Genomic DNA, 13,043 nt, shown 5'->3' on the forward strand with positions numbered 1-13,043 from the left:
ATAGTGGCACCGCACTTGGGGAAGACCATAAATAAATGAACCTTGAAATCAAAGTGTGTGCTTTATATCGAACTCCTAAACATGAGTTAAGTTGTAACTACGATAAAATGCACTCCGCAATATATTTTATAAATTTAAGATTAATGTGATTAACGTCACTCAAATACACCAGAACAAAGAGGATAAAAACGAGACCGATATTGTACGGATTTGTCTCATCAGAATAAAAACATCGTGTAGGTGGTTTATGGCCGTAATTTTTGAACGAAGCACTGTTATAGTACTTAATCGGTTATTCTAATAGAGTTCATTCAGGATTCACTTTCATCTATATTGTTATAATATTCGTATTAGTAAGTTTTCCGGTACTCGTTAAAAACTTCGGGGACTTGATTAAAATATCTTAATCGCACTGTGGTTTATTTTTAAAGACGAAACCTCAACATCTTCGAGTTTGCTAAAAATAATTTAATGGGTTGTTCTCATAAAGCCGCACAAGTGATCAATTATTTAGGAATACAGGTCAGCAGCGAACGCGAATGATTGATGACTTCAATTTCCTATAATATATTGGTAGTAAACGTTGGTCTAAAGTAATTTTCGATTAAATGTAAAAACAATGTGCGTTAAACATTACCTAGTTTTAAGCTAGCATGTTTTAGCAAAAGTTACATTAATTATGAATATTTTATGACAGTAGGTCAGTTATATTTTGATTGCCTCAATAAGTTTTTTTTTTATTGCCCTTGTAGGCCGACGAGCATACGGCCCAACTGATGGTGAGTGGTTACCGTCGCCCATGGACTTCAGCAATGCCAGGGGCAGAGCCAAGCCGCTGCCTACCGCTTAATACTCTCCACAAGCCTCGTTTGAAGAAGGACATGTCATAGCGCTCGGGAAACACCGTGGATGGGAGCTCATTCCATAGCCGGATGGTACGTGACACAAAAGACCTCTGGAAATGCACTGTGGATGACCGCAGTGGCTCTAGGTAGTATGGATGAACTCTAGTCCGGTGGCGGGCGGTGCGATGGTAAAAACGAGATGCCGGTATCATCTCGAACAACTTCTCAGAGCACTCCCCATGGAACATACGGTACAAAATACAGAGGGAACCGAAGTCCCTGCGCAGACCCAGAGGTTCCAAATAACGAGCATGTAAAGGTGTTACGGCTTGCCACAGAGATGGGCAGAATAAGATCAGTGTTTACCCGCTAACGATAGTCAGTATTAATTACCTTAGTTAGTTAGCGTTAGTTAGCGTTAACTCTTAACCGTATTATATTATTTCAGAAAAAGAAAAACATTTTTTATGCTTTATCATGTATGTGCTTACATCATGTTACGGTGACGTCGAGAAGGGGTCAAGAAACTTGAATTGCCTTCCGAGGACAGAGTATGAATTTTACAACTTTAATGCGGGTTCAATTGGAGTCCAGTGCTTGCAATATATCAATTCAATCGTCAATTGAATGTTACGGTCTTTTTTTATATAACACTTACAATTGATAGGTATCTTCAGAATTGTGTTACAATAACTCTTACAAAATAAATAGCTCTTCATAACATTACAAATAAAATTATCCGTATTTATGTGCAAGAGATTTTAGTATCTTGCCTTTGCCTAGAGACGTGGGCATAATTAAAACTATTTTTACGTTTTCATTTCACGTTTTTTTTATTATCCTTATATTATTACTGCAAACACGCACACACGCGCAGCAGCCATAATTCGTCGAGCTTTGAATATTTTGGAGGTAATGGTGAGGTAGGTAACAAATAAGCAGTAATGGGAAAGTCGAGAGTCGGATCAACTATTGAGATCAATGTTCCGATCTGATAAAAGCACTATAGCTTTAAATGCCTAAAATCATGGAATATAAATTTGGGAATAAGTTTACAATATATCGTACTTAACGGTAGGCAGCATCTTGGCTCTGGCATTACTGAAGTCCATGGGCGATGGTAACCACTCACCATCAGGTAGGCCGTATGATCCTATGCCTACAGGGGCAATAAAAAAAAAAGTGATGAATCCATGTTGCATAACCGCGTTTATTCATAACAGTCTTTTTTTTTATAAACGAGTACTTCCAACTTCATGATTTTTATCTTCCAATAGAATATAATGTAACAAATCGTACACCGCATCAAAAATAAAAATAGAAACAGTAAATTGAAAGCGGATTCGGTACTAACAATAACTGACAGGAACATTATTATGAGCTTATAGAAGAAACTGTTATTCAAACAAGATCGTAACACTAATAGTGATAACGTTATAAAACTAAGTTTTTGACGACTACGTTATAGTTATTAGGCAATCAATTTTGCTGTTCAGCGAAAGTCAATATTTTATAAAATTTGACTTAGAGACTTTGAATAGCAATTACGATTTCATGCTTTATAATGGCGATTTTTTTATGTAACACCTTCGTCGATGTCTGCGTGGATGCTTATTTTGAAAGTCTACGAATCCTTTTTTGATTCAGATTCATAAAAAAAATATTTATTTGTTCATGATTTATTTAATTAGTTAGTATTTTGAAGTATTTGTTTTTGTTGTTCAGCGAAAGGAAATATTTTATAAAATTTGACTTAGAGACTTTGAATAGCAATTACGATTTCATGTTTTATAATGGCGATTTTTTTATGTAACACCTTCGTCGATGCTGCGTGGATGCTTATTTTGAAAGTCTATGAATCATTTTTTAATTCAGATTCATAAAATAAATATTTATTTGTTCACGATTTATTTAATTAGTTAGCATTTTGAAGTAGATATTTGTTTTGTTTACAAGCGCTATCAGTGATTACTTAGAATCGAATCATGTTTTGATGCACTATCTGTAAAATCCTAACAGGTTAGGATCTTGAAAATCTATATCTATACTATAATAATAATAATAATATAATAATAATCTATACTCTATACTAATATTATAAAGAGGAAAGATTTGTTTGTTTGTTTGTTTCGAATAGGCTCCGAAACTACTGGACCGATTTGAAAAATTCTTTTTCCATTAGAAGCCGACATCGTTCCCGATGAACATAGGCTACTTTTTTTTATTTTTTTTTATTTTATTTTTTTGGTTTCATGTGTGTTTTAATGTTTCCGAAGCGAAGCGAGGGCGGGTCGCTAGTGTTCTAATAAAATAAATACATTTGTAAATTTGTTTAAAGGGAACGGTAAGCAGGAGATTTTTTACTGAACGCGAGTCGTTGCTTGGCAGGACGGTGCGAATGTGGTTAATTTTATTTTGGCAATTTTACATTCTAGTTTGATTATAAAATGGATTTTCGCGTGACCTTAACGGCACTATGTATTATTCGTGGATTGGTTCTCAGCTCTCACGAGAAAAGTCTTTGGGAAAATTCTTATTGTACCTATCATCGACTGTTTACGAAGTTATAATGAAGTAAACAGTTTTAATTGTTCGTTATCAACTAGCGTACTTTGTCTTTAGTGACCTTAAAATTAAATCGGTTTAAGGAAATTTTTAGCACTTGCTCCGAGGAAAATTCAGTGAACCTAAAACTGCCACTATTGATTTTAACTTCATAATGTACAACGTGCTAATTACTACATTACAGTATACAAAGGTGTGTATGTATTTAAACAGAATAACATTTTATCTATTAGTAGGTGTTTTAACGAGAATCTCCCTGTGAAAAGTTCTAAATTTTTATTTCATTTGATTAGTCTGTTTATAGTCGTAGACCCGCTCTGATCCACCCATCTTCGAGTACGGCAGAGTGACGTAATTTGGCCTATTGCGCGCCTGTATAATAATTACCTACTGCCTTGGAACCACGCGATAAAACATTAGCTGACCAAGTTTGTCTTTACTCACTGTATGCTGAATGTGAATAATGTCGGTTTGTAATGTTACTGTCTCTAGTAAATCGTGATACCTACGCAAATTAAGCGTAATAGCATTAGCGTATTTATTTGTTAGTTTAAGTTACGATTCGGTTTTATAGTTGTATATATACATTTTTCGTTACTAAACTAATTATATAATAATAAATAACTAATTATTAACTATCTTGTATTATAATAAATTTGAGATTAATTTTTGTTTGAATAAAAGGTGCGAAAAAATGAATACGCCTTGAAATTAAGCTGCGTGTGTAATTTTTTTATAATAGGTAGCGTATGTACCTATAATATAATCAATAATCAAATAGGGTGTGTAATATGTATCAATCTGTAAACAAACTAAATTTTTGTTTGTACTTTGTAGCTAGTTAAATAAATATACATTACAAGTGTTGAAAGGACAATTAATTGAAAACATGGTTCTAGTACTACATATCGGCAATTTCGTAAAGAACATAGCTTAGATATTTATATATTAATAATTTCAAGTATAGGCATTAATTTGTTTTCGCGGATCCTGTCCTATTAAAATTTAATAGTTCATAGTATGTAACGGTAGGATTATTTTCATTCGATTATTTTAGTTACAATCAATTAGCAAAATAGTTTTTTTTTTACAAGATAGATACAGCTTATTTTGGGTAGGGTTCTGTTTACCGCATAGTATAATGCAATTTCATAGAAAGAGGCTCTAGAATAATTAAGTATTGACTCGATCTTAAATAGTTGAACAAGTCTATCAACAAAAAACACTACTCCACGATTCTTCTCTACGATTGAAACCTGTTAGTTTTTAATTTGATTTCAAATCATGGCGCCCATATATACGTCAAAAGCAGATGGGTTTAAGTGATATTATTATTTTATTTTAATCTTACCTTCAAATACCTCCATGTCGGTTTCGTCGAAGGATTACAAAGTTTTTTATTTAATGGTTTCTATGACGACGCATGACAGCCGAAATATCATAGTATGGTTGATTCAAAGATTAAACACTACTCTGCAAGGTTGATTTTTGATTGGATGTCCAGTTGACACGGAGCACAGTCAAACTCAAGGTCAGTATTGTTCCGTTCCTCATAGCTCATTTTACTTTTGAAAAACTCAAACAATACTCGACTGTAAATCTATTACAAGCAAATAATATATGTAGTTTTTCTTAAATATATACTTTCGATAGTTTATACACATCAGCATTATAATATTCCAATGCCTTGTTTGAAAATTTGTTAAATGTGCACAGGCAATCTTAGAATAATTGTAGTTAGTTACGTCAAATGCAAACATCTGTTACATTTCACAATCTTCTCGATTACGAGAGTGCCTATATAAAATTCGTTTATGTATGTTAGCTCTGTGGCGAGATCACACTCTTAGATATTAAGTGTATTATCTATGAGTATACTGACGTAAGACTATTCCTCGAATAGAGTTGGTGCACGTGTAAGTATCACACACGAAACACTGTTAAAACAGAGTCGGTCCATAGGTATATACTAATTGAACCGAGTAACAGGCCAATTTGATGTCACCAAATAGAATGCTCGATTCGTTTTCATTGACATTTTAACAGGTCTTCTTCAACAATATGCTAAGGAAAAATCATAGACCTTTAAAGTACACCGTTTTACTAAAAATAAACAGCTATTACACATTGACATTAACCGTTTGCGTTGAAACTTTATACAGTTGTTGTTAACAAAAAAAAGCCATCAATTTCATAAGTGTTGAGCCAAAGAAATGTGAATTATTTCGTCAAGAGAGCGTCATTTATGTTTCGAAGCCATCGAGATTCGTAGTATATAATATCTCGATGTTCGAAGCACTAAACATGGGATGGGTGGCGCCAGCCATCCGCGTTAAGCACTTTATATCAGGCGGATTATGGGCACGTTTATCCATGGATTAATAATAAAATCCTAAGTATGTAATTCAGGGGATATTTTTATTGCTTGATCTTGATTCTATTGAGTTTGTAGTGTAATATAGACTAAAAACTAAAATATCACACTGTTTATTTTTATTAGCAAGGATAGTCTATGATAGTGCGTGTCAGTCTGTCAGAACTGGTCAGAACAAAAAGGAGATTATAAACTTTATCATTTTGTCGTTTGTTTAGTTAACTTCACAAGAAAATTCGTAATCTTCCTTTCAAATTACTGTAAATAATATTAAACGTTATAAATAATCATGGGTCTAACAATATCAAGTGTATTTACTAGATTGTTCGGCAAAAAACAAATGCGTATTCTTATGGGTTAGTAACGTGACAGCTCATCTTGTAGACTGCATTTCTTTTGTTATCGTCAAATAATGTCGTGATGTAAGATTAAATCGTGAATAATTTGTCTTTATTTTCAGTTGGTTTAGATGCTGCGGGAAAAACTACCATACTTTACAAATTAAAACTCGGTGAAATCGTGACTACGATACCGACAATCGGTTTCAATGTGGAAACAGTTGAGTACAAAAATATTAGTTTCACCGTGTGGGACGTTGGCGGCCAAGACAAAATCAGGCCTCTTTGGCGTCATTATTACCAGAACACTCAAGGCTTGATATTTGTTGTAGATTCTAGTGACAGAAAAAGAATAGCAGAAGCCGAAAATGAGTTGGCTAATATGGTAAGCTTTATTTAAACAGGAACAGAAACATGTCCTCTTCATCAATACCGAAAAATTCTTCAAAATCGACAATTTGTTTATACTAACAATGTTTCAGTTAAAAGAAGACGAACTTAGAGATGCAGTTATTTTAGTTTTTGCTAATAAACAAGACATGCCAAATGCGATGACTGCTGCAGAACTTACGAATGCCCTAAACCTTGGTAATCTGAGAAATCGACGGGTAAGCAATTATTAATTTTTTTCACTGGTGGTAGGACCTATTGTGAGTCCGCACGGGTAGGTACCACCGCCCTGCCTATTTCTGCCGTGAAGCAGTAATGCGTTTCGGTTTGAAGGGTGGGGTAGCCGTTGTAACTATACTGAGACCTTAGAACTTATATCTCAAGGTGGGTGGCGCATTTACATTGTAGATGTCTATGGGCTCCAGTAACCACTTAACACCAGGTGGGCTGTGAGCTCGTCCACCCATCTAAGCAATAAAAAAAAAAAAAAAATTAATTAATTTGGCATTATCATAACCATTTGTAGTAAATTTGCTGTCTTACAGTTATACATCTGATTCTAAATACTATAAATAAATTTATAAATGGTAAAGCACCTTGCGGTTGTGAAATATCACTTGGTCTGGTTCCTGTTATGGTGTATGACACAACCAATTGAAATGGGAAGCTTTTAAATTATGAAATGTTTCACAGTAATACATAATTTTGTGTCAGTTACACCATATTGTATTCATTTTTTGGTAACCACTTATCTACATTGTACAAAAATGCTTATTACAGTACAATAATAATCTACAGCTATGTATAGTGTGACCACCTGGTTAAACAAACTTAAATGCTACTAAAATTAGATCACACTGTTGTAGAATATTATGCGAGTGTGTGTGTCCTCTAATAATTTAAAATGAAATAAATGAAAATTGTATATAGTTTAATGCTAGTTTTTCCAACAGTGGTACATCCAAGCAACATGCGCTACACAAGGACAGGGGCTTTATGAAGGTCTTGATTGGCTGTCCAATGAGCTAGCGAAGAAATGAAGCTAAGTTCAAGATCAATCCCAGGGAAACAAGGAAAAATACATTCCCGATTTACTTCAACTATAATGTTGTTCATGCTATTCAAACTAAAAGACTTAAGCAAATTATATATCATTTTATATATGTATGTCTTGTTTCATGTTTTTATTTGTAGAATTTTTGAATTGGAGGAATCCATTTATTTATTTTCTGTAATTAAAATGTAATATCTGCACATTATGTTTGTGATAATATGCCCCATTATTTTTAAATCTACTAAAGTTGATAATATTGTGTTAATTTACCATGAAAATGTGTGTCTCTGTGTCTTTGATCAATTAACAAGAATGAACATAAATCAAAACATCTTTTAACTACATGTTTAGTCTAATATAACCAATGTTCAATGTTAAGAGAAGCCGTCTATATAGTGTGGTGGTTGATAATATTAACTTTACTATCAATGCAATTCCAAACTCATAAATGGTTCAAACGTAAATGTTTAATTTTTGCTGTGAGCAATGCCATTTCCATAATAATATGAATAATATCTAAGATAAATCAATGTATTATTATTTGTTACAGCAAAGTGTAATTGAGAAGCAACTTTTTTGTAATTTATAGCTATTTGTACTGCTGCTGTCAAATTCCTCAAATAGGAATTAGTCTCGTAACACAAAATTAAAATTTATATAGTATGTTCATGTATATTATGTACAAATTTAACTTTTTTCAAGAAAACATATTTAATGGTTCAATAGACTGGCAATAAGAAGTCTCTTTATTTTTAAATATGATAGATATAATAGTCTTATAAATGATTGGGCTGATTTGTCATTTCAAATAATTTGAACTTTAGTGTGAAACGAAAACGCATATTATACTGAGTTACATAATATAGTGGCAAATAAAATTTAGGTGTAAATAAAATGATATTTCATTAAATATATTTATTAGAAGATATCACTAAGTGTCTAAACTGCTGTTCTTTTGATCTTATCTTGTAATCTTATCTATGACTCCATTTTGCTTTTCGTTTTTCCACAAAACTCATTATACCTTCTTGTCCATCTTTACTTGCAACATTATCAACCATTACTTTCTCACCTAAATCATAAGCATTGAACAAGCTCAGTTCAATTTGTTGATAGAAAAATTCTTTACCCATAGATATGACACTGCGGCTTTTGTGTTTTATCTTTTCAATTATTTTTTCAACTTCATTATCTAGTTCATTTGCTGGAACTACTTTTGTGACAAGGCCACTTTCATATGCTTCCTGTGCATTTATTGGTTCACCTTAAATGAATATTAATGTAAAAAAAAATTAGTGCTTAATAAAAACTTTCGCATAATAATTACTAACCTGTGAAAAGCATATAAGTTGCTTTAGATTTACAAACAGATCTTCCAAGAGCAATTCCAGGTGTGGAACAGAATATACCAAAGTTTGCACTGCAATTGTAATCATATTTTGAATATATTTGTTCTATTTAAATTACTGATTTATTTATAAATTTCTTTACCCAGGAGTGGAAAACTTGCTTGAGTCAGAACATACGATTATATCACAGGTGGCTACTAATTGACAACCAGCCGCTGTGGCAAATCCATTTACCTATAAATTATATAAATAAATTTATATAACAATAATATAAACATTGACAATATATTTAACTCATCTCCAAAGCAATATATTCATATAATTGAAACATTATTGGAATAGCAAAACTATCTCTTGTCACAAAATAATTAATCTATGAAATCATTTAATAGAATAAAACTGCATCCTAAAGGATCCTTTTTATCTTTATAAAAATTATTTAGAGAATATGGCTCATGATTCTATAAGGTATGCCAATTAGAACTGTTATGAAATAAGATGTGCTTCATGAAACTTTTTATTTAAGCTAGAAAGAAAAAAGAAAAACACTACCACTATCACTGCTGTTTGTCAACACTTATTTGGTATCTATTCATAGGCCTTAATGGCCTTAACCAATTATCTTTCTTAGAAGTTCTCATTTTTATTAATGTCAACAACAAACAAAAGATATACTATGCATACTATCAAATCAATGCCTCCAATGAACACTATGTTAACTCCAAATTCGTAGGTTTACAGGAGGAGCGTGTAAACAAAAAAAGTTGATAAAATCTTTATTATTGCAGATATATTTATGGTTTTTTCTTGTGTAACTAGCTGATTGACTCTTGCTTCGAACCCCATCAATAATGATTTGTAATACTTTTAAAATAGTAAAGCAATTTGCGTGAAAAACGAAAATTTCAAAATTTTGAGTTAAAGTAGTGTTCATTGGAGGCATCGAAATGAAAGTATCAGTATAAATTTTAATTGCACAAACAATAGTTATAGTAAAACATCAAAGTACCTGAAAAAAATACATACCTTAGCTATAACAGGTACAGGACTTAAAATAATAGATTTCATCAACTCTGTGGCTTTACTAAATATCTCTTTGTGTTGGTCAACTCCAGAACTAGATTGCTAAAATAGATTTAATGTGAAAATTTAGCTGCAGTGTGTAGTGTTTTGAATCGGTGCTTGGGACAACCAAGTTTGTTTTAGGAGACAAAAAACTAAGAATCTAAAACGGTTCTTAGAAAAACATAAAATTATGCATTGAATATTTTCACATATTTTACTCAGGACAAGACTTCATAATTTTTAATAAGATTTAACAATATCTCACTTACTAATTCTTTTAAATTATGGCCTGCAGAGAAAACATTACCCTTTGCAGATATAATTATTGCTCTTAATGATATGTCCTCTTTGTTTTTATTGATAGCTTCTATCAAATGGTTCATCATGTTCAGTGATAGTGAATTCCTAAATAATAAATAGGAATTTGTCTAATAAAAGTACATTGTTGACACTTCAATAAAAGTAAGTCAGACAAATTAACATAAAAAGTTGTAGGTATTGATAATGAAGTACATTATGTGTAAATTATTAAATGTGTTATTAAAAACACAAATGCTATAGCTAAAAAGGACTTAGAAATATGTAAGATCAGTAAATTTTTTCCAGATACACGCTAAAAATTAAAATCTCTTGAATTATTAAAGTTATTAACTTTCTTGCTTTCATTATTTAGCCACAAATTTCCAAAAGTATTATTATTAATCCCCATTAAGTAGCATATAGTATGTACTTGGTCTTTTCATGATTCAGTGTGATTTCTCTTGTTCCATTATTTTCTCTAGTAGTTATATATTCATTGTGAACAAAACGGCGTAGTACTGACAATGACCTTGATCCGGTCTTCTGCAAAGAAAAGTCTTAATATAAAAAGAGAAAAGGTATACATAAGGTTTCTAATCGTGAAAAACTTGCCTGAACAAAACTGAACATGATGTAGAATATGTGGATCGATTAAGTAAGGTAGGAGTAGAGTTTATTAGAAGTAGGCAAGTGCCTAGGTACTAAAGAATTTGAATACCTACAATAATAATATTATAATAGTTTAATAAATACACTTTTATCTCTAAGTACTTATGTACATAACAAGATTTTTTTAAAGGAATTTTAATTTTATGACTTGGTAACTAAGACCTTTAGGTCAAGTCATTTTAATTTTTATATTCTTATTTTTCTATCAAGATTTCGCTATACAACAAACACAGATTAGTATAGTAATTACTACGTCTTCCGACTTAAACGTATATATTACTAAATTCATTATGTTAACTTGGGCTATTAACCATTTAGCAATAATATTATTATTATTTTCCTACCTATGCTGATAGCCTTGAGAGGCTATTTCAGCTTCACCTTAGCGTGTAGCTGAGCTCACGGGGCTCAAGGTGCTCAAACCGGAAGTGTTGCTAACACTGGCCCCAGCAAGAGCAGTCAGTGCTTCGCAGAATCTACCCCTGGATGGGAAACACGACCCACGAAGATCCGGCCAGAAACTCAGTTGGCTGTGTCTATGTTAGCATTTGCCGAAGTGCATCCTTTCTAGAAAAATCCCAATTAAGTCTTAATAAATTTTCAACATGTTACTGAGTAGTACAATCGATTACAAATTCAAATAAATCAACTTCACCTCTTTCCGATTCATATAAAGAATATAAATATATATTAGTAGACTATTTGAATATGGTTATAAACTCGATAGTTATAAAAATTGCATCGGCAGAAACCGATTGCCATATTGAAATGAAGAATAAAAACGGACAGAATAGCAGGAAGCCCTATCCTATGTATCTTAATTTTCATAAGACAAGTACAGCAGGCGGCTCATTTTATCGAATGGGTTCATTGCCACTCGGGGGATAATGGCATGGGGCAAAGCTAGGCCAAGTAACATTTGGAAAGTATAGTATTTTCTGCGATTTTCGAACATGGAAACATAAATGTACGTTTAATCTTGCCTTGTTTAATGTCATTTTAAATTAACATACTATTTCCCGCCCGAATAAATCCGAGAACTATATATTTTGAAAAATTGTAATATTCCAAAAAAGGTATTGTAGTATCTAAATATATAGTCCTCTAATTTCAGATCAAACTTTACTAATTCACGTTAAACTGACAATACGTCTTTTCTTATCAGAAAATTAGTTTAAGCACTATATAGGTATTTTTCTATGTTTAAATCAATAAGGCAGGTAGGTACCTACTTTTTCTCTGTACCCATTCGCTAGTAGCTGAAGAGTAGCCTCCAGCTTCCAGCTACGCCCGGACGGGTAAGTGAGTTCAAAGGCTCAATCTGAAAAAGTTTGCTAACACTAACCCCAGCAAAAGCAGTGCTTCGCAGATTCTACCACCAGATCAGAATCGTGATCCACTGAGAATATCGGCGAGAAACTCAGCGGGTTGTGTCTGTGGGTTATATCGCTTGCTAAATTGTGTGCTTAGTGCGAGTTTCTTAACGTTCTCAATAGCGTAAAAGTTAACCCAATTTTGTATGCAGTTAGAACAGCGCCCCTAGCGGCAAACGTACGTAAACGATCCCATTCCATACAAATATGAGCTAACTTTTACGCTATCGAGAACGTTAAAAAACTCGCACTAAGCACACTGTTCGTCGTAATTGAAGAGTTTAACGAGGAAGGACGATAACTGATGCTCGAGGAGCTAAAAGTGATGACCAAGAGTGGATCCGACGAGACATGTTTCGGACGTCGGCGGCTTTGCGTCACCTCATCGCTTGGGTCGGACAAGTAATTAGCGACGACCACGGTAAGAGGTTATCGTGTCGCGCCGCTTTGTCGAAGTAGTGTTTCGACGCTACTTTAAGATACTTACGTATCGATTTTAAATTTAGATCATCTAGAAGGTCGACATTTCTAAAGCGCTACGGCGCAACGGGGGCTTTCCTGTAAAACCGTATTGAAAGGACTGAAGAGCCTCTATGTGGGTGCAGGCACTGGTATAGGTCATATGAAAGTTTTAAGACACCTGTCATCTGATTTCGAAGGAACATTTTTTACCGATGTGTGGGCGAAATGTCATGTAGGCATCCGGGAGGAGCTAGATATT

The 13,043-nt window shown here is 33.0% G+C and overlaps 3 protein-coding genes across 5 annotated transcripts in view; 1 reads left to right on the forward strand and 2 right to left on the reverse strand.

The window, feature by feature from the left end:
* LOC114252007 (uncharacterized) overlaps window positions 1-4,971 on the reverse strand; it is a 39,652-nt gene extending 34,681 nt beyond the window's left edge. The window contains exon 1 of one of the 2 annotated variants that reach the window (XM_028186474.2): window positions 4,762-4,971. In XM_028186474.2, the coding sequence (XP_028042275.2) occupies window positions 4,762-4,777 (16 nt within the window). In that variant the 5' untranslated portion in view covers window positions 4,778-4,971. The remainder of the gene's footprint in view (window positions 1-4,761) is intronic. The other variant, XM_089737546.1, reaches the window with a different exon arrangement.
* A 1,035-nt stretch (window positions 4,972-6,006) lies between these two features.
* Arf102F (ADP-ribosylation factor 2) lies at window positions 6,007-9,029 on the forward strand. The gene is made up of 4 exons (XM_028186477.2): window positions 6,007-6,140; window positions 6,245-6,507; window positions 6,605-6,730; window positions 7,466-9,029. The coding sequence occupies exons 1-4, from the start codon at window positions 6,074-6,076 to the stop codon at window positions 7,550-7,552; spliced, it is 543 nt and encodes a 180-aa protein (XP_028042278.1). The 5' UTR covers window positions 6,007-6,073; the 3' UTR covers window positions 7,553-9,029.
* Window positions 8,467-11,072, reverse strand: LOC114252008 (enoyl-CoA hydratase domain-containing protein 3, mitochondrial). Of its 2 annotated transcripts, none has more exons than XM_028186476.2 (7): window positions 10,893-11,072; window positions 10,711-10,823; window positions 10,250-10,385; window positions 9,942-10,040; window positions 9,058-9,149; window positions 8,898-8,986; window positions 8,467-8,830 (listed from the first exon to the last, which is right to left on the reverse strand). In XM_028186476.2, the coding sequence occupies exons 1-7, from the start codon at window positions 10,908-10,910 to the stop codon at window positions 8,541-8,543; spliced, it is 837 nt and encodes a 278-aa protein (XP_028042277.1). In that variant the 5' UTR covers window positions 10,911-11,072; the 3' UTR covers window positions 8,467-8,540. The 2 variants fall into 2 exon arrangements, with proteins under 2 accessions (XP_028042277.1, XP_089593686.1); XM_089737560.1 differs by having other exon boundaries at window positions 10,633-10,823; window positions 10,893-11,061.
* Window positions 11,073-13,043: the final 1,971 nt, after the last annotated feature.

Source organism: Bombyx mandarina, chromosome 03 (assembly GCF_030267445.1).
Source record: "Bombyx mandarina strain Sakado chromosome 03, ASM3026744v2".
In the NCBI taxonomy this organism is placed as follows: domain Eukaryota; kingdom Metazoa; phylum Arthropoda; class Insecta; order Lepidoptera; family Bombycidae; genus Bombyx; species Bombyx mandarina.

Excerpts from the sequence above, each read along its gene's own strand:
- Arf102F (XM_028186477.2), top strand. The coding sequence starts at position 6,074 with ATGGGTCTAACAATATCAAGTGTATTTACTAGATTGTTCGGCAAAAAA. Across the intron at positions 6,141-6,244 it reads ACAAATGCGTATTCTTATGG|TTGGTTTAGATGCTGCGGGA; the intron begins GTTAGTAACGTG and ends CTTTATTTTCAG. Across the intron at positions 6,731-7,465 it reads GTAATCTGAGAAATCGACGG|TGGTACATCCAAGCAACATG; the intron begins GTAAGCAATTAT and ends TTTTTCCAACAG.
- LOC114252008 (XM_028186476.2), bottom strand. Across the intron at positions 10,386-10,710 it reads CTGAATCATGAAAAGACCAA|GAATTCACTATCACTGAACA; the intron begins GTACATACTATA and ends TTTATTATTTAG. Across the intron at positions 10,041-10,249 it reads GCCATAATTTAAAAGAATTA|CAATCTAGTTCTGGAGTTGA; the intron begins GTAAGTGAGATA and ends AATCTATTTTAG.